Source organism: Phascolarctos cinereus, unplaced genomic scaffold (assembly GCF_003287225.1).
Source record: "Phascolarctos cinereus isolate Bilbo 61053 unplaced genomic scaffold, phaCin_HiC Scaffold_9;HRSCAF=440, whole genome shotgun sequence".
NCBI classification, from domain to species: domain Eukaryota; kingdom Metazoa; phylum Chordata; class Mammalia; order Diprotodontia; family Phascolarctidae; genus Phascolarctos; species Phascolarctos cinereus.
Window position 1 is genome coordinate 5,995,461 of NW_027556402.1, and position 27,924 is coordinate 6,023,384.

At 46.6% G+C, this 27,924-nt stretch overlaps 1 protein-coding gene across 3 annotated transcripts in view; it reads right to left on the reverse strand.

Moving 5' to 3' along the window:
* SEC24D (SEC24 homolog D, COPII component) overlaps positions 1-27,924 on the reverse strand; it is a 116,486-nt gene that overhangs the window by 35,056 nt on the left and 53,506 nt on the right. For all 3 annotated transcript variants that reach the window (XM_078148706.1, XM_021008281.2, XM_021008282.2), the window contains exons 9-11: positions 14,475-14,613; positions 11,111-11,226; positions 1,490-1,614 (exon numbers count right to left, since the gene is read on the reverse strand). In XM_078148706.1, coding sequence (XP_078004832.1) covers positions 1,490-1,614; positions 11,111-11,226; positions 14,475-14,613 — 380 coding nt within the window. The remainder of the gene's footprint in view (positions 1-1,489; positions 1,615-11,110; positions 11,227-14,474; positions 14,614-27,924) is intronic.

Below are 27,924 nucleotides of genomic sequence, written 5' to 3' on the forward strand. Positions count from 1 at the left end.
GTGGGCCAAGGGTAAGGGCGGAGGGGCTACCAGTGGGGCGCCCACTGAGCTCCGTCCTCTAGGCCCAGAGTCCGTGAAGACATGGTAATGGCTCATGCTTCCCCATGGACAATAGCATCCTCTCCTGATCAATTCTAATAACAACCCCCCCCCCCCAGTTTGGCAGATCATGGAGAGCTGAAGGCTGGGCTATGGGTGTAGCAGCTGAGCTGACTTGGGGCTCCCCTTCCACGGCCAGGCTCGATGCCCCCCAAGGCCCCTTCCAGCTCCCAATCAAGGATTCTCTGGGTCTATGATTCTAGTCTGGGAAAAGCTTCACCCAATTAATTCCCTCATTTTACTGATCAGGAAACTGAGGCCTGGAGAAGCTTCAGACCTCACAAGTGACGAAGCTGGGATCTTAATTCAGGCTTTATGGCTTTCTTCCATGGTGCCATACTGCCTCCTTTCAAAGTTTACCAAGTGATTTCCCCAGAACAAACTGGTGAGTGGTATGGTATGAACATGATGATCTTCATTACATAATCTGGCATAGCTAGAGTCTCCAATATGCTGATGGCTAACCACCTACAGGACGCAGAAGCACCAAGGGCTGATGGTGGGGGCAGGGATGGGCACACAATGTGGACAACAGAAATACGCCATTAGCATGGGCTGCCACCAGAAAAGATCACTGGGGTCTCTGTGATCTCCTTGGAACCTTTCCTAAAGCCTTGGGTGGGCTTCTGTCCAAGGTGCTCACCATCTAATGCTGAGGGTCATCACTTTCCACGTTTCCTCTCCCTCTACCAGCCTGAGAGCGAGCACCATGAGGGTAAGAGCTATGTCTTAGCTGAATTCTGGGTCTTCCTCAGTACCCAGCACAATGCCCTATAGAACATCATTGCCCAATAATGAATTGTTTAATGAATAAAAGCAATGGGTGATTGAATGGAAGCCATCACCAGCTCTGCCCATCCTCGGTGCTGGAGAGAAGAAGTGTGGACCTGTTGCGTGGGTTCGATCTTAAGATCATCAGATTGTAGATTTGGAACTGGAAGCACTTTAAGGGTCACCTGGTCTGATTGGCTATTTCATTTTCAAAAAAATGACCAACCTTGGGCCCAAAGGGTTTAGGTGATTTGTTCAAGGTCATGCAGATATCCAGATCCAGCCTATTTTTCCATCTCATTGACTCCCTATGCTTTCCAAAATATTGGCCTGAATTTCTTTTTTTATTATACTTTTTTTTCTTTTTTTACTATACTTGAAAAAAAAAAGTTTGCTTTTTATATGGATAAGAGGCAGAGACCGGAGTTCTGGGTTTGAATAGAGCCTCAGGCACTTCCCAGCTCTTTGACTGTGGGCAAATCACTTTATTCTACTAAAGTCATTGAGGGGTTATAATCCGCATTGGTAGAGGGAGTTCTCACCCTGGGAATTTAATTTTTAGTCAACCACCATCTATCACAACATGGCCAATGGTATAAAATGTACTGCAGCCCCTTACTTTGGAAGACTTTCCAGGACGGTCTTCAGCTCTTCACAGATGAGCTTCACCAGGCCATTCTTCACATTACTATAGGAAACATCGATCATGAAGATGTAGGCCGGTGGGTGAGGAGGCTTGTTATTCTGAAGGACACAAGCACATGGAGCGTATCAGTGCAGGCACATATCTATGCGGGGAGCAAGCACAGGGCCCAAAGGGCTCTAGTGGTCATCAGGGCTTTCATCTAAGAATTCAGACATGAGGACTACAGCACAGAACTCACCCAGGATGTAGCTGCTTCTGTCCAAAAAAAAAAAAATGACTAAGACATTATGGTTTCCTGATCCCGGGGTGAGCCTGAGGCTGGCTCACTGGGGAGTCCTTGGAATTCAAAACATCAATCCCCATTTCAGAAAATGATTTATCACAAACTTGTCAGTATAACTAATTAAATTTACTTAATAACCACTAGCATTTAAGTTAATTCACTTTAATGCATGAAATATATGCATTAGAGATGACTTCTCAATCACCCCTCTAAATGGGATAACACACAGAAAATGCTTTGCCGATCTTAAAAGCACTACAGAAATACTGGCTATTATTACTTATATAGCAGGATTCTCTGGTTGTTCATGCTCTTCCATTTTCCCTGTTATATGGTTATAATTAATGCACACATGCTTCTTCTGGTTCTTTCTTTTACATTTTAAACAGGTCTTTCTGGATTTTTTAATATTCCTCATGCCAGCCCATTTAGATTGCATCATAGTATTCTAACACATTCACATGCTATAATTTATTTAGCCATTCCATTACTAGACATTTAGATTGTTTCCAGTGATTTCACAATCATAAATAATTCCGTTAAGAAAAGTCTTCCTTTCTTTGTTTTTGACATTGTTCACCTTCGTTTTTGAAGACCAATGGCGTCGCAGGATGACATCTTGACTCAAGTTTGAATTTGATTTAAGGGAGGCAGAGCTGCACAAAGTCCTCAGCCTCACCTTCTCTTCCAAGGTCATCGAAGTCCAGGGGCAGGACAAAACTCAGGGTGACTAGCGATGGCCTGGGATGCAGTGAGCGACCTTGGCGTCTTTGATGTCTGACTGCTCCACACCCTCAGGTATGTGCCCAACAATGGATTTATTGGGTCAAAGAGCATGATTATTTTGAGAACTATTCCTGAATCCTGTCATATTGCTCTGCAAAAAGATCCCCCAGATTTGTAAGTTCCCAGCAGCGAATCAAGTTGCCTGTCTATTTACAACCCGGCAACCTTGAGTTTCATTACTTTGGACTGTTTTTTGCCAATTCGATGGATATGAGATGATAACTCATAGTTCTTTTACTACGCATGTCTTTGATCTGGAGTCAGATGACCTGGATTAAAATCCTTCCTCAGATGCTAACTAACCACGTGACAAGTCACTTAACCAACTTGGACTCAGTTTCTTCATCTGTAAAAATAATGGCCTCCAGTCATCCTTCCTTATTCTACTCTCAAGAGTCTGTCCCAGAATATCTAGTTGTCTTATTTTGTGAAATTACAGTGTATTTCCATGTTTACCTCTTCTTAACTTCCACCTATACATTTTCATTTTCATCCAAACTTCCATATTTGCTGTTCCCCGTGTACCCCATCTCATCTCCCACCTCTGAGCCTTTGCTTGGAATGCATCTCATTTCTCTCTCTTGGAAATCAAGCTCCCTTCAAGGCTTAGCTCAGGGAAGACTCCTGCTTGAAGCCTTTCCTGACCCTTCCATCTCCCTTCTCCCTTCCCCCCATGGACTATGCTCCCATTATTATTTTAAATTTAATTTGTAAATATTTTGTTATTTACTGATCTACATATGTGTTGTATGTAAGCTCGTTGAAGGCAAGGACTTATTTTGGACCCATCGCAGGCTACAAATGGTTGCTGCGTTGAGTTAAATGCAACGATAAATATCCAGATCATGATGCATTTTGTTTGTTTTCACCCCAACTTACTTTACAAGCCTTTCTATGGTTGATAGAATATTAGTCTTGGAGTCAGGAGGACTTGAATTCAAATTCCACCAGACATTTACTAGCTGTGTCACCCTGGGCAAGTCACTTTAACCTTTATCAGCCTCATTTTCTCATCTGTAAAATGGGGATAATAATAGCCTCTACTTCTCAGGGTTGTTATGAAGCTCAAATGACATCATATTTGTAAAGCACTTTGCACATGTTCAAGTGCTATATTAGCTATTATTATTACTACTACTCCTCTTGATAGCCTCACATTTCAAAATTAAATTTATCCTTTTTTTCCCCCAGCCTGAACATGTCAGTGAGGGCTCTGGCTAATTTTGGACACGTCTCCGGTAAGAATGAAATGCTGCTGCGTCTTCCTCCCGTCTGTTTTAGCAGAGACCCCGTGACATGGGCCAGCTGCCGCCCTTTGGAGCTCTAGCTGTGAGCCCTCACTGCTGTGTGAGAGGACACGAAGGAAAAGAGGCTTCACTTCTGCTCTTACAAAAATATTTAGGAGAGAAAAAAATCTCAGAGCAACTTTATGGACTCTGGCCAGAGAAGGAAGCACCAAATACACTTGTAAAATTATGACAGCAGGCAAACCTGGATGCTATAAAGCAGAATCTGAATTTTATTACAATTTATGAATAACAAAAATCTTTCTATCCTTTTTTTCAATTAATTCCACATCTAAGGAACATTGTAGCGGGGATCCCTGTGCTGGTACAGGCTGGACTAAATGACCTTGAGAAGCCGAGATTGATTCTGTGATAGGTTTAGCTACAACATGTCACTAGAAGAAGCAGTGGGGTAGAATAGGAAAAAAAAAACCCATCTTGGGGTTAGAAGAACCAGGTTCTGGCTCTGGCACTTATTAACTGAGTGACCATGGACAGATTCTTTCATCTTTGTGAGCCTCGGTGTCCTCATCAGTAAAATGGGGAGAATAATACTGGCACTGCCGACCTGCCAAGGGTGGTTGGGAGGAGAGCACTGTGGAAGCATAGCTGTTCTTGCTATTATGTTAGTAATAATAGCTCCCAATAAGAAATAAGGGTCAGCTAAAAAGGTGACCCCAAACAATCTCTTTTTAGTGTAAACATCGTGAATCTGGCTTCTCTCAACACAGCATCACGTTAATGGCGGGCTGAAGAAACAGATGAACTGTAGGCCAGTGGGAGCTGTCAATCACAATTATCATGTCAATTATAATGTCCATTACTTTTTTTCCCCTGACTTCCACAGAATGGATTTCATAGTGTAGGCCTGTGCTCATCTGAATGACCAATGCGTGGTGAGGTTCTCCTACTCTCACGGCCCCAAACCCATATCGCCAAATGTCTAGTCAACATTTCCACCCACGTCCTTTCCAATCAGCTCAAATGCAGTCTGTCCCAGAATGAACACAGCCTATGACCTCAGAAACACAATCGATCAACAAACATTTATCAACTGTCTACTACGTGCTAGACACTGCACTGGGCCTCAACAGTGCAAGGACAAAAGCGAAACAGTGCCTGCCCTCAAGAAGCTTGCATTCTATTGGAGGAGATGACCTGAACACATATAACGACATGCCGAATAAATATAACTTACGTACATGTGGTTTAAGGAAGAGAGGCAGGCAGTTGGGGAGGCCAGGAAAGGCTTTGTGTTAAAGGTGGGGATTAAGATGCATTGTGAAGGAAGTCACGGAGTTTATGAGACTGAGGGAGAGCAAGGGGGCCAGCCAATGGGAAGGCACAGAGATAAAAGATGGCGTGCTTATGTGAGCCAGAGAGGGAAGGCCACTTTGGCTGGACCATAGTGGGTAGGAAGGAGACTTGGAAAGGTAGGCTATGCACATGTAATGAGACTTTGTAGATAGACTGAAGCCGTGAAGGGCTCTAAGACCAACAGAGGGATGCATATTGTATCTTAGAGGGAATAGGCAGCAGCTGCAGTTGACTGAGTAGGGGAGGGATGCAGTCAGCCCTGCAGGCCGGAAAAATCCCTTTGGCGGCTGGGGGAGAGGGTGGATCAGAATGGGGAGAGACTGGAGGCAGGGAGATCGAGGAGAAGCAGGAGGTGATGTGGGTCTGAATTACTATGGTGGCTCTGTGAGGGGAGAGAAGAGTCTGGATGCAAGATTCTGCAGAAGTAGGTGCAGCACGCTCCAGCAATGACTTGGATCTGAGGTGGCAGCGAGGAGCCGAAAATAATAATGATGTGACCAACCTGGGTGAAGGGGAAAACAGTGTTGCTGTGGATAGAAAGAAGGGCATTTGGTAGAAGGGGAGCTGAAGACAATATATCATTTCATTCATTCATTCATTTACTTTTCTTATCTAGCATTCTCTCTCTCTCTCTCTCTTTCTCTCTCTCTCTCCCCCTCTCTTGGAGGCAAACAAGGTTAAGTGACTTGCCCAGGGTCACACAGGTAGTAAGTGTCTGAGGCCAGATTTGAGTTTAAGTCTTCCTGACTCCAGGGTGAGTGCTCTATCCACTGCACCACCTAGCTGCCCCCAGATAATATATTTTAAATACGTTGCATTTTAGGTATCTCCAAGATGTCCAGTTTGAAATATCTATGAGATAGCTAGTAATTTGGAACTCAAGCTCTGGGGCTGAATATATAGATTTAGAAGCTGTCTGTATAGAGAGGGTGGGAGCTGATAAGGTCATGGAAAGAGAGACTGTGTGAAAAAGAAGAAAGGACAGCCCAGGGCAGAACCTTGGGAACGCACAGAATTAGGGGGCACGATATGGATGATCAGCTAGAAAGGATGCTGAGCCTCGGTCAGACAGACAGAAGAGGCACCAGGAGAGACCAGTGTTACTGACGTCCAGAAGGCAGGGAGTATCTGAGGAGAGGGTGACCAACAACGTTGAATGCAGCAAAGAGGGTGAGAGGAATGAGGTCCAAGACAAGGGCATCCCCCAGGTACTTAAGACAGAACATTGAGGAGGGTGGTCTCACTTCACTGGTGACGTCAGAAGCCAGATGGCACAGGGCTGAGAAGTGAAGGTGAGGAGGAATGAAGACACCAGGACCAGACAGCTTCTAGAGAAAGGGGATGGATGGAGGTAGACAGATAAAGCAGCTGGAGGCAGGGGTGGGGTCCAGGGAAGGTTGGTTGTTGTTTTTTTTTTTTTAAGTGGTGGGAAAGATTTGATGTTTATTGGCAGCAGAGAGAGAGTTGTGAATACTCAGCTTGGAGAAAAGGAGGAGGGAGGGAATGGAAACTTTGTGTGTGTGTGTCTGTCTATCTGTATGTATACACACATATGTACATATACATTTGGAGGGATTTTATGAGGAAGGGAAATTACATTTGTTTTTCTTGATCCCAGAGGACAGATGCAGAATGCTGGGTGGACGTTGCAGGGAGACAGGTTTTGGCCCCAATAAACAATGCTCTCCCAGCTCAGAACGGGCTGCTTCTGAGGTAGCAGGGCTTCTGCCAGCAGAAGTCTTCAGGTAAATACTGCAGGATCACTTCTCTGGTACACTCTACAGAAACATCTGGTCCACACAGACTGGACGAGGTGGCCTCTGCGGCCCCTCCTGGATCTGATATTCTCTGACTCTGTGCCTCACACTCAGATTTCTGGAGTTGTTTCTAACGTGGTTTTCTTGACCACAGGCCCTCCTCACTCTAGATTATCCTGCTTCCTCCCTGCTCCTATATAACTCTTTTTAAAATCCATTCTCACATGGATCATAGCACGTAACTTCCTCAGTCAAAAATCTCCTTTCCAAAAAGATAAAATCCCAATTCTTTTACCTGGATTCCAAGGTCTCTCTACTGTCGTAATATTGAGACTGATCATCTAGCTTCACCCTAAATGTTCAGTTTGATTTCTACTGTTCCCTGCCGCAGGCTTTTCTGCTCAAATCCCAGACCCTTGTTTCTTTTCTCTCTCTATTATCTACCTTGGTGATCTCATCCACTCCTATATGTTTAATTATCATCTCTAAGCAGATGTCTCACTGACATCTAGCCCTGACCTCTCTCCTAAGTCCCCTCTGCCTTGGGGACATCTCAGACTGGATGCAGAGGTAGTACCTCACACTCACTAGGTCCCAAACTGAACTCTCCCCTTCTTCCCAAACCTTCCCCTCTTCCCAACTGTCCCATTACTGACTAGGCAGGACATCATCATCTTCCCAATCACTCGGGCTCACATCCAAGGCTCATTCTCAGCTCCTCGCTTACACTCACCCATTTATTATCCAATATATAAATATATTATATAATAAACATTATATCCAATATATATCCAATGCATTGCCAAATCATTTTTACTTTAACCATATCTCTTGTAAATGTCCTCTTCTCATTCACCCACCATCCCAGGACAGATCCTCATGACCTTTCACCTTCATTATTGCAACAGCCTTCTAACTGGTCCTTCTGGCTGAAGTGTCTCCCCACGCCAGTCTATATTTCACTTAGCCAAAGAGACTCTGGGAAGTGACTTAGGAAAGTCTCTTTGGCCTCCAGGCGTTCCTGATCACCTCTAGGATTAAATGGGAAAACCTCTACTTGTTCTCCACCTGATCCCATCCTATCTTTTCAGTCTTCTACACTTACCTCCCCTCATGCATCCTATGATCCAGCAACATTGGCCCACTTGCTACTCCTCACACATAATCCTCCACCTCCCCATTCTGAACCTTAGTCCTGACTGTCCGCCCTCCCTCCTCACCTCGACTTCAGGTTTCTCTGGCTTCAAAATTCACCTCAAATCCCATCTCCTGCAGGGGGTCTTTCCGGGTCTCCCAGATGTATAGCTTGTATGCACATAGATATTTGCATACTGCTTGCCTCATTTGAATGTGAGCTCCTTCAAGGCAGGGATCACATTTTTGTCTTTCTATGTCTCCCCCCCGGTTAAGTGACTTGTCCAAAGTCACACAGCCTGTATGTATCACAGGTGGGATTTGAACTCGGGTCTTCCTGGCTCCAAAGCTGCCTCCCTCTCCACTCCACCAGACCACTTCTCCTTATTTAAGTAAATAACACAAATAATGTTAATGTATGGGGCTGAGCCTTTAAAGTCTTCTTTGTCTAACCCTAACAAAAGTTTGTGGTTTTCTGGACCCGCAGAACTGAATTCACCAATATTACTTTCTAAACAAATCTACCCCACGTTCTCAGCTCATGATTCGAAGCACTACTTCCTCTCACGCAAAATGATGACTACCTAGTCAACTAAATTATTGTTGCAAAGATAAAAAAAAAGAGTTAAGAATAGCATTTGTCAACAGGTAAAGTGAATGTCATTAAAATAAAGCTGGGAATTTTCTTTTAATGATGAAAAACAACTTGCCATTGGTAAAAAATTTATTTTAGGAAATTTTAGCTGTTGTGAAACACATCTGGTTTGATGGTTATTTCAACTTTGGATCGTCCCCTGCCTCCCCCTTTGCTCAGCCCATGCTGGGTTAAGTAATAGAGTTGAGGTTCAGGGTCAAGGAGAACCCTAAAGGCATCTGGTAATTTGGAATTAGCCCTCTAGGCCAAATTGGTGATTTGGGCCCAAGCCATGAGACAAGGGAAGTCTCCTGGACCTTCTCTCTTGAGCTTACACAAAGCCAAAACAAAACAAAACAAAACAAAACAAAAACAGCCCTCTCTAGCCAAAGTGCTAGCTAGCCCTTTCTTTCCCTCTCCCTGCTTAAATTCTCCAGGAATCATGGATACTTGAAATACAGAGGCACTGAGGTCAACTTAATGTTAAACAATGGAACAATTGAAAATAATCAACATGTTTCTAAAATTACTTCTGTAAGACATTCTCTCTCTAACTTTTATGCATACAGCAAATTTCATTGAAATCTGCTAAAAAGGACATTGGGGTCGTCCATGGGTTGCCATGTGATTTGGTGAACTGACTCACCCATAGTGGGTCAGGTATATCTTGACACCCTTCAGCAGTAAAATGGATGAAGCCAGAATCATGTAACTCCTCAAAGTTCTGTGGAACTAGGAAACCAAAGCGGGACAGGGAGGAGGCCAGACCAAAAGGAAATGCCAGGTAGGTAAGTGAAAACAAAGACCTCCTTTGGCTTAGTCACTTTATCCTTGGGAAAAAATCTCAGCTAAGGCACAATTCATGGATTTGTTAATTGTTTCTCCCTAATAACCTCTTTCTTCCCACCTCTCATCCTTTGCCAGCATTTTTGGCATGCCTGAGGCAAGCCAGCATAGTGCACCCTCAACTCAACTTTCTTTTTTAAAATGTATTTATTTTTAGTTTCAACATTCACTTTTATAAGATTCTGAGTTCTAAAATTTTCCTCCCCAGGATGGTCTGCAATTTGATATAGTCTACACATGTACAATTATATCACACATATTTCTACATTAGTCATTCAACTCAACTTTCTAATTCACATCTGCAAATAATACAGAAGGTAAGGAGACCTGTTTGGAGGAATGGGGGGCAGTGGAAAGGGTGGGGAATCTGTTATTAGAGTACCTAAAAGCTGAATGCTGTTGCCAAAGGGGCACCATTGGGCAGCTTTGCCTCCTATTTTATTTTATTTCTTTAGGCAACTGTGTGACTTTCCCCGGGGTCACACAGCTAGTAAGTATCAAGTGTTTGGTCTGAGGTTGGATTTGAACTCATGTCGTCCTGACTTCAGGGCCGGTGCTCTACCCACTGTGCCACCTAGCTGGCCCCTTTGCCTCCTATTTTAATAAATGTCTTTTGCTAGTGGGTGGGGAAGATAATCAAAGAGCTTGCGAGACTCCAAGAGGTCATCTGGTCCAATACCCTCATCTTACAGAGGAAGTTAAATGACTAGACCAAGGTCACACATTTACCAAGTGTCAGCCTTGGGATCTGAGTTCGGTTCTCAAAACCCGACTTCCGCTCCACACTGAGCGGGGCTCAGTTATTCTGACATGTCTGAAAAGGGGGCACGTGCAGTGAACATGGAGTTATGACAAGTAGAAAAAGTGCATGATTCTTTTTTTAGAAGATCGTCTTAAATTTCTGCAGCCTCTGCCTTTCTGTGCCCAGGGTCAAAGCTCCAGCCACAGCTGTCCATCTTTTCGAGCCCTTCCCTGGGAATGTTCCCAATTGGTTGGCAGCAAGGGGCGGTCTGGAAACTACCTGTAGCATTGCTGGTCTCTGTGTCTGACTGCGCGATACAGAGGCTACTCTCCTGGACTGGGGAAAAGGGTTTTAATCGATCACTGGACTTCTGGTGGATGGGGTTTAAGGCCCTACCTTGAGACAGGAGGTGAACAAGGTCCTATCGTGGGCCAGATAGGAGCTGGGCCTCCAGCCTCAGTCTCCTGCTTTTGAGGCCAAGCCTTTGCTTACCTCACCTACAAACCGATTTTGCTTCCTTAGTTCATGTTGGGTCAGAATCTGGGCATCATCATCCCAGGACAAGGAACTGGACCGGGGAGTTCCCCGGCTCTAGGAACTCCCAGATGAGGTAACTCCCTCCGCCAATCCACTTCTCTGCAAGTCTTCAGAGCTCCCTAGAGCACTGAGAGGCTAGTCTGTGTCACAGGCAGGACCTGAACCCAGGTTTTGCTGCCTCTGAGACCAGCTCTCCGATTGCTCCTTGGCCAGGCCCTATGGCTTCTGATGATCCCAGCTAACACGTATCCCCCAACACTGCAGGCACTTACTCTGCAGTAATCCAAAGTAGCAACATATTCGTAAGATCCCAGAGAGAGCTCCGGCCTCTCGTAGTGGTCTAGCCTTCTGCCGATATGGTCCAGATGTTGGAAGTAGAAGGGTGGGACTAAGGGAAGAAAAACGAAGAGTCACTTGTGTGTTTTAATAAACCCAGAGAAGTACGTCATCAACGACCATCAAGAGAGAAAGGGAGGGGGGCCAGAGCCCCTGAAAGCTGCCCGGGCGCACCTGCAAGCTCTCAAGCTCCAAGTGCACTGTGGGAAGGGGCTTTGACCTGGTGCATTGGACCTTATCTCATTGTACCCTGAGGATCCCAGCTGGATTCATTGCAACTTCCCCCAAGGAGTTTCCACACACATTTACTGTGCGGTGTCCTTGGCTTGGGCCCAGCCAGACCGAACCCTAGTGGTATTTAGTGGAACGTTTTTTAAGACAAAGCACCTCTTTAAGCTGTGCGTGTGGCCGGCATGCTTACCTGGATGGCCTCCTCGTAGGCCAGCAGGGCCTGACTATCTGTAGCCCTCCCTCTGAGCCTCTGGCTCCGGCTACATGTTCGCATTTTACGGGGGAGAAGATTACTGTATTAGGGAAAGACTCTCCCCCCTCCTCTCCCCATGAGCCTCGCTGGGGAAATCCAAATCCAATGTGTTTCCAACGTTGTCAAGGAGGAGGAGGATTAGTGCTGGCAATCCTTGGATGGCGTCCAAGAGCACAGATACGCCGAATTGTGAGTCACGGGCTGAACGCTTGCACAAATATGGTGTGATGTTTCTTGGTGTTTCTCGTGGAAGGGAACTCTGGCCGCATGAAGGCGAGCAGGGCTGGCCACAGTGCCCCTCGCTCACCTGTGGCCAGCTGCTGCCGCCGCAGCATTGTCAGGAAGAGGGCTTTCATTAGGAAGAGGCCAAGGGGGTGGCTTTTCTTCCATGACCAGGACTCTCAGATCTGAATTGAACTCCTGAAGAAAACCCTTTCATCTCAAGATACATATTTAAAACACTAGGCTTAAAAGCCTTTTCTGTTCCTGGCGATCTGATTATCAAAAGCTGGACTAGCTGGCAGGGCCCCCAGTGAGCTGTGACTGGCACAGCGTGTTGGGTCTTTGCCAAGGGGCGCTGCCACAGCTCTGCTGCGAGCATCTTTTCTGCCTTTCTTTGTATCCCCGGCACAGCACCTGGCACACAGCAGGTGCCTAATAAATGCTCGTCGGCATGACTTGTCAGCTGTTCCCGTCCTACCCATTATGTCCTTCTCTTGGACCTTTGTTGCCCTCTTATGGTGGCAAGGACCAGACTCCCCCTTCCCCTATCCCTGTGTGCCTGCCTGTGTTGATAATCAGTCTTCTGCCTTCCCTATCCACTCCCCACAATTGTTTTTTTTTTTTTTTTGCCTTGGGTGAACATTGTTTTGACTTTTGGCTCTCGGATTTATAGATCCAGGTCAACCAGGTCAAGATTTAGAGAAAGAAAACTCCAAGGAGCAGGGGATCAAAAACTCAGAGCTGGAAGGGACCTTAGAGGCCACTGAGTCTGGCCACTTCATTTTAGGTGAAGAATCTAAGGCCAAAAGACCTTAAGTGACTTGTCCAAGGTCACATTGATAGTAAGTACACAAGGCAGGATTTGAACCCAAGGCCTCTGTCTCAAAACCCAGCATGCTTCCATGTGAACCAGTGTGACAAGAAGGCCCCATTCAACAGAAATTGGGAAGTGAGGAGGAGGGCAAGGTTTGGGGGGGGAGGAAGATAAAGAGTTGTTTTAGACACGATGAGTGTGAGATGCCTGCAGGACATCCTGTTGGCAGGATCAATGGGACAAGGCTGGCATTCATGAGAGACTCTGGGGTTAGGGTGTCTAGATAGAGGAGGAACTGCATAGAGGTTTTGTCTGAACCCAGGGGAGCTAATAAGATCATTGTCAGAGCACATCAAGACGAAGAGGGGGGCGGAGACAGAACACGAGCACATCCACACATAGGGTGTAGGATTCAGAGAAGTACTACCAAAGGAGACTGGGGCGGCCGGGGGCGGTATGAGGAGAACGGGGGAGAGAGCACCTAGAAGGAGTCAGTGAGAAGCAATGTGAGATGATACAGAGAGGAAAAGAAGGATGTGGACTGGGGACAGACCACAGGATGCTGCCGTTGTGAGATCCCTGCTTACCGCATGGTACCGAAGGTTACTTCAGAGAGAGACGTGTCTTGTAAGTGATAAAGTTGGAAATCAGACTGCAACAGAATTCCGGGGGAGGCCAGAAAGCAGAGACAACAGGCAAAAGCAGTCCTTTCTTGGTGTCTGGGTGTGAAAGGGAGTAGAGACACAGCAGATCAGAGGCAGGGTTGGTGGGATGACATGAAGAATAGGAATCAGTGGGTAGTGAGAGACTGAAAATTCAGCAGAGAGGGGAGGACTGAAAGGCTGAGCTGCCAGAGGAGACAGAAGGGGATGGGGTCGGAGGTACAAAGGATGAAGGGCCACCTCTTCCTCTGAGAGGGGAGCAAAAGAGGAGTTTGTTGAGATGGGGGCTGAGGGGAATGGAAGTATAGAGCTGGGAACCAGAATGACCCAGGGGCTGGGAAGTTACTGGATCTGGGCAGGCTCATATAACTAGGGAGAGGGAACCCAAGAGGAGACTTGTAATGGAGAGGGCAGTGTGGGTCAGGAATGAGAGAACAGAGGAACAGAGGAGAGAGTACTAGCCCTGGAGTCAGGAGAACCTGAGTTCAAATCCAGCCTCAGACATTTCCTAGCTGTGTGACCCTGGGCAGTCACTTCACCCTGTTTGCCTCAGTTTCCTCATCTGTCAAATGAGCTGCAGAAGGAAATGGCGAATCACTCCAGTATCTCTGCTGAAAAAATACCAAGTGGGGTCACGGAGCATTGGACATGACTGAAAATGACTAAAGAGCAAGAAAGGAGCTTCCCAGGACGGCTTCACCCTGCAGAAGACCTCTGCCTGCGCTCAGGGGGAGAGGGCTGCATCTGCAGACAATGCCTTCTGCTCCCTCCTCTGACATGGGAGGTCTCAAGGAGACAGAGGTCACCCGGGGACTTCCCAGGGCCAGAAGAACCAGGCTGTCCCCAAGACCAGAGCGCTGACCACAGGCGTGTGTGTGGCCCCCAACAAACGAAGGGGATTCCGTGTCACTCTTTGGTGGGTCTCCTTCTGCTGCACTGACTTTACACTTTGGACCATGGGCCAGGTTTTGGAGAAGTCCAAATTTTCTTCACGCAATGCCTGAGACACGGCCAAGGGAACCGGGAAGGTGACGCTTGTTGGGGTTTTTCCAAAGTCAGAAATGTATTGTTTCAGAATGGATCAACTTTCTAAATTGCAATGTGAAGTCTCCACTTACCATCATTTACACAGCTGCAAAATCCACACTGGTACTTCCTGCCTCCTTCAATAAACTGCATAAAGGGGCACATATAGGCCTTGCACCTGTTGCATCTGACCGGTCCAGACTCACCATGATTTACCAGATAAAGAGGCACCTGGGTAGAGCAAGATAGAAGTTTTTTTCACCTTAGTTTATTTTCCAATTAATAAGCATGTATTTTCTCTTTCCCAGATTTAAATGAAAACAAAAACAAAACCCTTACAACAAATCTGCCTAGTTAAGCACAACAGATTCTTATGTCAAGTCTGAAAAGAATTAAATGAAAGGTATTTCCGATACTGTGGGTTGGCCTACACAGAGGCTATCCGAGAAGCCTGGACTCTCAGGGTACAGAGGGGCCTCAAGCACCAGCCAGTCCGACCTGCACCCAAGTAAGAATCCCTTCTTGAAAAGTGGTTGTCCAGCCTTTGTATGAATCTGCCCAGTGAGAGGTAACCCGCTACCTTCTGAGTCTGCCTTCAGGCTGCCCACGTATAATTTAGAGGTAGCTGGTGGTACAGTGGAGTGAGTGCTAAGCCTGGACCCAGAAGCCCCGAGTTCAAATCCAGCCTCAGTTACTTACCAGCCAAAGGCCCCTGGGCAAGTTATTCAACCTCTGCTGCCTCAGTTTCCTCACCTGTTAAATGGGGATAATAATAGCGCCTTCCTCACAGGGTTGTTGTGAGGATCAATGACACAATTGTGAAGTGTCTAGCACAGCTCCTGGCACATAGGAGGTGGTCAAGAAGTACCTGTTCCCTTCCCCGGTCAGATCACATTCAGGCCACTGTGCTCGGTTCTGGGCACCACAGTCCAGGAAGGATCTGGTTAAGGTGGAGAATGTCAAGAGGAAGGAGATAAGGATGGGAAGGGGTTAGAGGCCATGTCACAGGAAGAGCAGTTGAAGAAAAGGACATGTTTGGCTGGAGCTGATCCCCAGGAATCTTTAAAAACCAAGTTGGACAGTATTCCTCAGGAGGCAGATCGCTGGTAAAAAGCCGATGATGGGATTTGGTCTGAATCTTTTTTCTCCTGACCATTCTGGAGTGCACTCTCAATCCCCAGATGTAGCCGTGGTACTCCTCTGCTCCAGCACCTTCATGGGCTTTCTATTACCTCCTCAGTGAAGGAGCTCTGCACTCCGAAGGCCTGCACCCTTCTAGTCCTAAATAGGAGAAGCCCTGCTCCTCCTGCCCCCCTGCAGGGTCTGATGCATTCCTGTAATCCTGACCCTTTCAGAGCAAAAAGTACAGACTGCTAATAAACTGTGTCTCCTGTAGGTGTGAAAGCATGCTCACATGCCTGTTTCCACCCCTCTTTTAAAACCCTCAAGGACAGAGAGCTTAGCGAGGTCTTTCGACCAGGGAGGGGACGCTCCCGGAGCTCTGGAACATAAAACGCTTTTCAGCTGTTTAGACTTCTGTTTTCAGTCACCAGGCGCCCCAGCTTGGCTTCCCAGGGGTCCTGCCTTATCTCATCTTTCGGACCATCCTCACACCAGCCCCTGAGAAGCTTTCCAGCCCTCTGCAAAAGGCAGAAGTTTGTGTGATTGGATAAACAGCCAGTCTGAAGGTGGCTTTGGCATTTTTTAACCACACATTCCTCAGCCCCTGAGATTCTGTATCTGTGCTCTTAGCAGGGACTTAGGCTCACATTCTCCAGTTGGTCCTTTGAATGTTTTCCAGGTCCGCTGATCCTTCTGTTTTATCCTTTGCTCTTTTGGCCTCGGTCACACTGGAGGTGGGGCAGGGGAAAGTGACAGGGTGGGGGCCCCTGAGCCTAAGATCCCTAACCGGCTCTTCTTGGCTGGGGCCCTGGGATGAAGTAATTCCAGAGCTCACTTAGAGCATCACAGAGCTGCAAGGGGCCTCAGAAGCCTCGGCCAGAGCCCTTGTTTTACAGAAAGGGAAACCGAGGCTTAGAGAAGGGAAGAGACCTGTCCAAGGTGACACAGGTTAGAGTTAGGTGGCCTGAAGAGACGTGGCAGGGAAGCATATGAGGGGAGCCTACTCGTTGACATTCCATCTCTGCCTACAGTCCTTCACACACCCGTTCCTCTGCCTGGAACACTCTCCTGTACTATCTCCAACTCTTCTGGGCTGGGGGACAAGTGAGTTTTGGACACTTGACTGCTAAGCTGGAATTCTGCGATCCTCAGGGAAGGTCAAACAAGAGATCTGCAAAGGTCACAGGATCTGGGAAGCTCTAGCGGCTCAGAAGCTGTCCCACCCCGTTGCTTCTCACTCTGCCCTGGGGTGGGGGGGGAGCAGGCAGAGCAGAGTGGGCCCGATCCTCCTTCCTATGACACAAGGCCTCCCCCCTTCAAGGCAGCCTGAAACCATGAGAGGTGTTGGGCCACCGTGCCACGTACTCGACTCACACTTGACTTGTGTGGTTCACTAAAACCCTCAGATCATTTTCAGACAATTGATCAGCCAAATAGCATTTACACTATGTGACAAGCTCTGGGCTAAGTTCTGGGGCTATAACCACAAACAGTAGGTCCTGCCCTCATGGAGCTTTCATTCGGATGAGGTAGATAAGCCCTGAGTTTAAATTCTGCATCAGACACTTATTAGCTGTGTGATTGTGAGGAAGTCACTTAACCACACTCCGTCTTAGTTTCCCCCATCTGTAAAATGGGAACAATAGCACCTAACTCCAGAGTTGTTGTGAGGACCAGTTGAGGTAATATATGTAAAGTTCTTGGCAAACCTTAAAGTACTATACAAATGCTTACTTTTATTATTAGTATCATTAATTATTTGTTGTATCCCTAGCATTTAGAACAGGGCTGAAAGCTATTAAGCACTTAATAAAGACTTGTTTATTGACTGATTGAATGTAGTGTGGTAAGTAGAGAGCCAGCCTCTGATACAGAAAGATCTGGGTTCAGGTCTTAACCGTATCACCCTGGACAAGTCACTTAATCTCTCAAGTTCAACGTCAACGGTGCAGGGGCTCCCCAGTGGAATGCCCCAGCGATCTGTGCTTGGCCCCAGGTTGTTTAACCCCGGTTATTAGTGACTTAGATAAAGTGACAGAAGATTGACTTATCTCAGGTAACTGACTGGCTAAAAGGTTTAGAAAAGGTGTGGAAGCCATTTCCTACACCCCTAAAATCTCAGGTCCAGACCCCCAAAAAAGAACAAAGTCAAAAGCCAAAGGAAGCTTTCTCTGATGGTCCAGTTAGTAATGACCTTCCTTTTGTTCTCCACAGGGCATTCTGTTTATCCCATGCTCCCTGTTCCCCCCTCCCCATAAAGTACTTTTCATAAAATGGCGGGGGGCATGACATGATCTGGCTTTTTGTCTTATTCCCCTACAGGACTATGGTGGGGAAGAGGAAGGGATGTATGCATCTTCCTTCAGTGCCTAGCAGAGGGCTCTACATGGAGCAGGTACTTAAATGTTTCTGGAAAGACGGGTGAACCCCGAGAAAGGTTTGTATTAACTGAGGCCAGGCATTCAGACAAGATTCTCTGCACTCAGACGTGCGGACAGCAGAGCCAGGAAGACGGCACTTACAGCAAAGATCCTCTAGGGGGCACTGTGTTACCAGGGATTGCAACCCAGCTCTCCCGCTGGACGCCATTGTCTCTAACCAGACAATGACTGGTTCTGTTGGCCTTGGCCCCTGTTCTGTTCTACCAAGCTTCTATCCACCTGCAGCCACGAGAATCCCCTTCCCCTTTAAAAATGACACACGTGTGAACAGAAGCACAATAAGAGAGAGGAAAGGTCAAAATCTAGAGACAGAGAGACAGAGAGAGAGAGAGAGAGAGAGAGAGAGAGAGAGAGAGAGAGAGAGAGAGAGAGAGAGAGAGAGAGAGAGAGAGAGAGAGAGAGAGAGAGAGAAAGAGGGAGAGAGAGACAGACAGAAAGACAGAGGGAGAGACTCAGACAGAGACAGAGATGGGAGGGAGGAGGAGAGAGAGACAGAGACAGAGAGGGAGGGAGGGGGAGAGAGAGAGAGAGAGAGAGAGAGAGAGAGAGAGAGAGAGAGGAGAGAGAGAGTGAGAGACAGAAAGACAGAGACTGAGACAGAGACAGAGAAGGGAGGGAGGAGGAGGAGAGACAGAGGAACAGAGACAGGAGGGAGGAGGAGAGAGAGAAAGACAGAGAGACAGAGAGAGAGACTGAGACAGAGACAGAGAAGGGAGGAAGGAGGAGAGAGAGAGAGAGACAGACAGAGACAGAGAAGGGAGGGAGGAGGAGGAGAGACAGAGACAGAGAGGGAGGGGGAGAGAGAGAGAGACAGAAAGACAGAGAGAGAGACAGAGAGAGAGACAGAAAGACAGAGAGAGACAGAGAGAGAGACTGAGACAGAGACAGAGAGGGAGGGAGGGAGGGAGAGAGAGACAGAGAGAGAGAGACAGAGATGGGAGGGAGGAGGAGAGAGAGAGAGAGACAGAAAGACAGAGAGAGAGAGAGAGAGAGAGAGAGAGAGAGAGAGAGAGAGAGACAGAAAGACAGAGAGACAGAGAGAGAGACTGAGACAGAGACAGAGAGGGAGGGACAGACTGAGACAGAGACAGAGAATGGAGGGAGGAGGAGGAGAGACAGAGACAGAGGGGGGAAAGAGGGAGGGAGGGAGGGAGAGAGAGAGAGACAGAGAGACAGAGAGAGAGAGACAGAGAGAGAGACAGAGAGAGAGACAGAGACTGAGACAGAGACAGAGAAGGGAGGGAGGAGAGAGAGACAGAGACAGAGAGGGAGGGGAGAGAGAGAGAGAGAGAAGAGAGAGAGAGAGAGAGAGAGAGAGAAGAGAGAGAGAGAGAGAGAGAGACAGAGAGGGAGAGAGAGACAGAAAGACAGAGAGAGACTGAGACAGAGACAGAGACAGAGATGGGAGGGAGGAGGACAGAGAGAGAGAGAGAGACAGAGAGGGAGGGAGAGACTGAGACAGAGACAGAGAGGGAGGGAGGGGGAGAGAGAGAGAGAGGAGAGAGAGAGAGAGAGAGAGAGAGAGAGAGAGAGAGAGAGGGAGAGACAGAAAGACAGAGACAGAGATGGGAGGGAGGAGGACAGAGAGAGAGAGACAGACAGACAGACAGAGACAGAGATGGGAGGGAGGAGGAGAGAGAGACAGAAAGACAGAGAGACAGAGAGAGACTGAGACAGAGACAGAGAAGGGAGGGAGGAGGAGGAGAGACAGAGACAGAGAGGGAGGGAGGGAGAGAGAGAGAGAGACAGAGACAGAGAGAGACTGAGACAGAGACAGAGAAGGGAAGGAGGAGGAGGAGAGACAGAGACAGAGAGGGAGGGAGGGAGAGAGAGAGAGAGACAGAGACAGAGAGGGAGGGAGGGAGGAGAGAGAGAGAGAGAGAGAGAGAGAGAGAGAGAGAGAGAGAGAGAGAGAGAGAGACAGAGACAGAGAGAGTGAGAGACAGAAAGACAGAGACTGAGACAGAGACAGAGAAGGGAGGGAGGAGGAGGAGAGACAGAGGGACAGAGACAGGAGGGAGGAGGAGAGAGAGAAAGACAGAGAGACAGAGAGAGAGACTGAGACAGAGACAGAGAAGGGAGGAAGGAGGAGAGAGAGAGAGAGAGACAGACAGAGACAGAGATGGGAGGGAGGAGGAGAGAGAGAGAGACAGAAAGACAGAGAGAGAGACAGAGAGAGACTGAGACAGAGACAGAGAAGGGAGGGAGAGAGAGAGAGAGAGAGAGAGAGAGAGAGAGAGAGAGAGACAGAGAGACAGAGAGAGACTGAGACAGAGACAGAGAAGGGAAGGAGGAGGAGGAGAGAGAGAGAGAGAGAGAGGGAGGGAGGGAGAGAGAGAGAGAGAGAGAGAGAGGAGAGAGAGAGAGAGAGAGAGAGTGAGAGACAGAAAGACAGAGACTGAGACAGAGACAGAGAAGGGAGGGAGGAGGAGGAGAGACAGAGGGACAGAGACAGGAGGGAGGAGGAGAGAGAGAAAGACAGAGAGAGAGACAGAGAGACAGAGACAGAGAGAGACAGAGAAGAGAGAGGAGAGAGAGGAGGAGAGAGAGAGAGAGACAGACAGAGACAGAGATGGGAGGGAGGAGGAGAGAGAGAAAGACAGAGAGAGAGAGCAGAATGGGAGGGAGAGAGAGACAGAGAGACTGAGCGTGTGATTTCATTGATATAGGGAGCTCCCAAGTGAGGAAATTCCTCCCAGTACAGGCGGGCACCTGCCTCTGTACCTTCTTCTAATGAATGAGGTGCCATCTTGGCCCTTGCAGTGAAGTGGTTTGGCCTAGGATCACACAGCTAGTGCCTATCTGAGGCTGCATCTGAACTCGATGCGCCTTCATAATCCATAGGGTGATGTGATAATCAAAAAGGCTGCTGTGATCATAGAGTGTGTTCAGGGAGGCGCAGAGTCCAGAACAGGGGAAGTGACAGGTGCTCCACCCCAGACAGGCCACAAAGGGAGTGCTAGGTTCAGTCCTGGGCACCTCATTCTTAGAATGGATGTTGGCAAGCTGAAAAATGAACAAAATGGAGGACAAGCTAAAGATGGGGGAGGTCTCAAGATGGTGACACTTGAGGATCGATGGGGTGCAGAAGCTGGCAATGTGCACAGGCTGGAGAAGGGGCCCTGACCTGTCTTCAAGTGCTTCATGGGGGAAGAGGGAATAGACTTGACCTCCTCGGCCAGAGAGCAGGACCACGGTAATTGGGTGCAGGTCACAAGGGAGACTTTAACGTCATATAAAGGACTTCCAACAATTCAAGCCATCCGAAGGTGGAGGGAGCCACCTGCAAAGACGGTGCTTTCTTCCTCATGTCTTTTTACCAAAGCCCAGATGACTGCTGGTTGGGCGTCTTGGTTGGGCTGACCTGTGAGTCCTTCCAGCTCTGAGATCCTGCTATTCTCTCCAGGCCTCGGTTCCCTTAACCATCCCTTCTACCTCGAAACTGTATGAACCAATTCTGACAAGCTGAAAATATGAAGCTGGGAGTTAGTTGGCAGAAACTTTGCAAGTTTGGCTTTCAGAGTCTCAATCTTCTTGGAAATGAGAGAGAAGAAAGATTCGCTTTTATTCTGATTTTAAAATAAGGCTGGAAGAAATATGCATTTTGGTACATAAAAGGTCCCCCAAATGCCACTGGAAAGCACCATGTGGTCTGGAACAATTTTCAAAGGCTACAAGTCAAACAATTCTAAAATAGAAAGGTGACATTCAGCCTTGAGGGCTGCTCTAAAAACCTTGTGACCGACAGCTCGTGGCTCTTCCTTTGTGGTAGCTGAGCTTTGTCACTGTAATCGCAGAAAGTATGACAAAGATATCTCAGGGACCGTGTTGGGATGAGACGCTTCTTCCTTACCTAATATTCCTCTACCAGTATCCCTGAGCATCACCAGAACTCACAGGAGGAATCAGATGGAGACTAGTCAGAAGACAGAAATGGGCCCAAGAAAAGAATGACTGGATGACAGGTAAGAATGGCCCAAAGGAGCCCGTGCAAATGACATGGGGAGAGGAGGCTCGTAGAGGTGCTGGCCACCTCTGGCCAGACAGGAAGGAGATCTCCAGGAGCACCCTGGGAAGCTGTCCTTGGCCATGGCTACATTGTGTTTTGATCAATCATTCAGATGAATGGTAGGCTTATAGGTATACAGGTATATAAGTAGGCAGGCTTATAAAATTTTAGATGGCATGAACTTGAGTGGGATAATACATTTTAAATGACAGAATAAAGTTTCAGAAAAGGCCTTCTGACTCTTACCTTTGACAATTTGTCAATCTGACTGGGAACTTGCCATCTGGAAGCCTTGTGTTCAGAACTAAATGTTCCAGGAGTCAACAAACAACAGGTGCTTGCTATGTGCCAGGCAGAAGTATGGAGGAAGAGCTTACCAGGCATGGGGCACAGCCTGGACAAAGGTGTGGAGACAGGAGGTGAAATGTCACAGAATTATAGATTTAGAGTCCGACTGAACCTCAGAGCCCAGCTGGTCCATCATTCTCATTTCAGGGATACAGAAAAAGGCTCAGAATGGTTAAGTAAGTTGCTCAAGGTTACCCAGGTAGTAAATGTCAGTGGTGAGATTTGAACCCTGGTCCTCTGACTTAGAGCCAGTGCTCTTTACACTGTACCATGAAGAGCAAGGACAATTTTGGTAGGAGTTTATAGTGTATGATGGAGAATAATGGCTAGTCAGGGGCAGCGAGGTGGCACCTAGGTGGACAGAGCTCTGGGCCTGGAGTCAAGAATACCTGAGTTTAAATCCAGCCTCAGACATTTACTAGCTGTATGACCCTGGGCAAGTCACTTAACCCCTATTTGCTTCAGTTCCTCATCTGTAAAATGGGGGCATACTGGAGAAGGAAATGGCAAACCACTCCAGTATCTTTGTCAAGAAAACCCCATGGACATCATCCATGTAGAGTCATGTCAAGCTGGACACAACTGAGTAACAGCAATGGCTAGTCATTCTGGAGGAATGGGTGGGAGCAGTCTATGAAGGACTTTAAATTCCAAAGAGAAGAGTTTTTATTTTTCCTTCAGGACGTAGGGAGCCACTAAACTTCTTGAGGAGGGGACCCATGTTTTGGGAAGATCACTGGGGCAACTGAGGCAAGAGGGGCTCAAGGGAGCAAAAACATTTGGCGTTTTCAGAAGTGACTTCCAGTGACAGAGAGTCAGAGGTCTTAGACTGGGCAGGGGATCAGAGTCATTATTAATTCACCCTCCGCATTTTCAGATGAGGAAATCGAGGCCCAGAAAGCAAAGTGCTTTGGCCAAAGTCAGTCTTACTTAGTGACCAAATCAGACCTAGAAATTCTTGTGGTACCCCCGAATTTAAGTGAAGAATATTAGTCACATTAAATCATTCACAGAAAAAGAAAAAAAATTCCTTTCCTTTTCTCATGAAGCCATGATCTGTTATAGTGTCTATGATGAGGTCTGTAAGTAACGAGTAAACATTTAGATCTAGGAGGTAGCTCTAAGAGGTTAAAAATTCCAAACTGGCAGACAATGTTGGGGTCAATAGCATCATGGGATGCAGAGGCTATTTTTTACGAAGCAGTAAATTTCACTCTATTTGGGACTAGGACATAGTGCATAAACACTGGTTTTGAAAGATTATGGAAATGTACATAGCAAGTATGTCTCAGGGTATAGATTATCCTTCATTTATAAACATTTGAATTGTAAATGTTTAAATATGCTACGCGCATGGTTATTTTCTCCTTCCATCTTCTAGGAACTACTCTTGATAGGAACCATACTGAAATGAACTGATCATGTCAGCTAGTGGCCTGCGAAGGGGGACTGTCTGTTCCAATCTCTCTTCCCCACCACTTCCTTTCTCCCCCCCCCCCGTACACGTGCCATTTGCCTTACTTTTCTTCTGACTTTGTGGTTTACAGTGCAGTTAATTCTATCTTAGGCACTCTCTTTCTCACATAAACACATAAAATCTGTGACTCATTCTATTTTCCCATCTTCTTTCTTTCAATTAAAAAAAATACATTCTATTGATGGCTTTTTTTTTTTATAGTCCTTTTCCAAGCCTCCTCAGAGTGAAGCATACCTTTTGTCCACCTCCTTTCTAAGTCCTCCTCGGTTATTTCAGAAAGAGTCTCCTTTTCTCTCGCTCTCTGACTCATTCACCCTGTCTTCTCTCTTCACGTCTCATTCTGCTCATAAGGAGGCCACTTCAGTTACAGCAGAATCCATAGCCTCTGAGTACAGAGCCAGGACACACCTACGACATCACAGAGCAGAAAGACACAGCCACAGACGGTGACAGTGGGGGTCACCTCTGGGAAGACAGAGCCGTCCACTCTTTGTCGGCAGGGGTCACGTAATTTTTTATGTTTGTATACTCAGTGTCTTGCATAGGGTAGGGTCCGTCTCAGTCCTTTAATAAATGCTTGTAGGAGGGAACTCCAGTGGAGTCCAAGTCAAAGAAGGCATCACAGCAGCAAGAGGGAAGTGATAGGCATTTATAAAGTGCCTACTATGTGCCGGGCACTGGGCTAAGCATGTTACAAACATGTCATTTGCTCCTCACAACTCTGGGAAGCAGGTGCAATTGTAATCCAAATTTTATAGTTGAGGAAACTGAGGCAGAGGTTAAGCAACCTGCCTGGGCTACACAACTAGTGAGTGTCTGAGGCTGGATTTGAACTTGGGTCTTCCCAACTCCAGGCTCAGCGCTCTGTCTACTGTGCCACCTAGCTGACTCCAAGAGACCAGCAAAGAAAGAACCAATATCTTACAGCAACATTAAAGGTCAATTTATTTAATTTCTCATAAGATTTTACAATATATTAATAATAATTCCCATTTCTATAGAACTTTTGTGCTTACAAAGCACTTGTCATTGTAATTTGTGAATTTGGTAGCTGTATTATCCCCATCTGACAAATGAGGACACTGAGGCGCAGAGGAGTTAAATGACTTACTCACAGTCTTACCGCTAGTGTATACCAGAGCCAGGCTTTGAGCCCAGGTCTCCAGACTCCCAGCACATGGTTCTTTCTCCTACAGCATGAATTAGTAAGACAGGGGAACCTACTACATCCTGGTCTCAAAGGTGCCAACTATTTCTTTAATGTCCTGGAGTATTTGATTCTAAGGGATTGTCAGGAGCGAGGCCTGATGGATGGCCTATGTAGAAACATGACCCAGCCATGTACAGAGACAATCCAGGCCCTGTGCTGGACAACCACGCCTGAAAACGTGAAGGATTTAAACAATGAAACCCCACGAAGAGGGGGATCTGATTGTAAGACGACTGAGAGAAGAGTCACCGGGGTTCTCTACAGGAAGTTCCCCACAAGAGGAAAACCCTGAACCACTCGCATTTGGGTCTCTTTTGCACTGTCTTGTGTCGTATTTATTCAGCAAAGATGGGACTTCCAAACCAACAGAATCTAAAGAGTGCTTAGAGAGGAATAAAATAAGAGAGGTGGCGCTAGGGAGCTAGAGTCCAGGGCAAGTCACTTAATTACTCAGCCTCCGTTAGCTCACCTGTAAAATGGGGATAATATTGGTACTTTCCTCCCAGGGTTTTTGTGAAGTTAAATGAGATAATACTTGGAAAGTGCTTTGAATATCCTCAAATACTATATAAATGATGTTGATGATGATGATAATGATGTCTGGAGGTACCATTCCTTGTTCAGACATCAAAAATTATACCTATACAACACCTTGGAATATTTTTCTGAATGTTTTGAAAATATGCTTTAAACTGGAGTTTTCTTGGCAGATACTGGAGTGGTTTGCCCTTCCCTTTTCATTTTACAGATGAGGAAATTGAGGCAAACAGGGTTAAGTGACTTGCCCCGGATCACACAGCTAGTATCTGAGGTCATATGTGCATTCAGGAAGATGAGTCTTCCTGACTCCAGCCCAATACTCTACCCACTGCATTGCCTAGTGGCCCCATTTCTTCCCTACTGCCTTCAAACATTCCAATCTTTCCATCTGTAAAAGCCTCTGCTAGACCCAACTGTCTCCTTGAAGTGTCATCTTATATCTTTTTCTCTTTTACAGCCAAACTTATAGGATCTATAGCTCCTCTGTCCTCTGCAATCTGGTTTACAACCTCAATTATCCAACTGAATCTGCTCCCTTCATTTACCTATGTACCATCTTTTCATTACCAAATCTCAAGGTCTTTTCTTGATTTGTCAGAATTCCTCAGTGCTGCTGCCTAGGTGAATGTGGAGCACAAAGGAAGTATCCATTTTAATTAGCACCTGTACTGCTTTAAAACTTATTGGAAATCAATTAATTTATATTGAATTTTATGTTCCATGAGTGTTTCATCACGAACCAATCTCCAGCCTGAATCCTTGGACTTGTCTAATTTAAACCCAGTCCAGAAAACAAAGCCACTTTCCAGGACTGTCTACCAAGCTGCCGGAGGTTGTAATCTGTGCGGATGGAAGGAGCATCCTGCCCTGAGCCCCAACTGCTGTTCTTTGTGAAGTATGAAAGCACTGATATGTTCTCTACTTATTAGCACCAGGCAAAGAAAACACAGAACAGTCACTCTTTTGGAGGAAGGCTCACTGGGAGAGGATTTTATAACTCGGGCCAAAAATGAATTATTTTTATCATCCGCAAATGCAACGTGGATTACAAAAGATAGCTTGTAACCCTATGCATTTACCCAGGTTTCTGTGAAGAAAGTGAGATGTTTTCTCTTTCTTATCTTCATAATTAATTTCTTCTTTAAGCCTGAAGATTTACAAAGCACTTTCTTCATTATAATGCTATGAGGAGGCAGGGAGTAAAAATATTAATATCTCCATTGTACAGATGAATAAATTGAGGGTCAAAGAGGTGAATTGATCTGCCTAGGGTCATACCTCTTATAAGTTTAACTATTTTTCAAAATTATGAAACAAAAGTTTTATCCCCTGATCTGGCTCCTTAAGGGTAAAAATTGAGGTCTCTTCTATTTCTATGCACTTTGTTGTTATCCCTTCTGCTCAGAGAGAATCACAGATCTGTGCAACTCAATTCAGTCAAACAAGCACATATGAAGTCCTCGCTATATGATCAGGGGGCCGTGGTAGGGGCTGGGAGCATGAAAAGAGAGAAATGCAAGAAGGCTAAGACGCCCGGCAATGAGTCCCACCAGCCAAGTTGACCTCCAAATGTGAGAAAAAAGAGCCAGACTGCTCTATGAGAAAGCAGGCCAAGGTCTTCTTCAAAAGAGACACAGCTGCTCCCTCTTGGTGTTTCCATGAGGGGCTTCAGGGTGCTGCGTAGCTGCTGACGGCGACCTCATTCGGACAGTGCCCTCGATGCAAAGGCCATAGAACTGATTCTCAAATGGAATCCCAAGCCCAAGTGTGGGCCACAAAGCCCCTGCCGGAGCAGCTGTCAGGCACAGCAGGCCAGATTTGTGACTCCTGTACAAAGGTTAGCGGTTCTTAAATAATAATTGACTGGCTGGATTTGATTTTAGATTTTTTTTGCTGACACAGCCTTCTAGGTGACGGGCATATTTTTAAAGGTTGGCAACATGTTTTCATTCTTGGAGCAGCTGTTAGAAACGTCTGGGGGTATACGCAACTACGCGAGGACAAGAGATATCTCTCCTCATTGCATGATAAACTTGGAGGGCTTTTTCCTTGGTCCGTTCATGTTGGTTTCCATGGGGACCACGTTTCAGTAACTAATTAGAGACCTTTTGGAAGAGGGACTTATGTCACTGAAGTCACAGTGGATTGTAACTCAATCACTATCTCATTCAGATGCAGAAAGTGACCCAGACCCTAGACCTGGACCCAGCACTGAAGGGAGAGAGCAGAGTGGCTCCCACCTGGAAAACCATGCGGTATTTTTAATGACCTCAAGCTTTGTGCTGAAACAACACCCTTCTTCTTCATTTCTTTTTCTTTTTTTTTCCCAACACTAACATTCATTCAGTGATCTTGTATGACTGCTGCTCATTGGAGAGAACTTCTGTGTTGATGA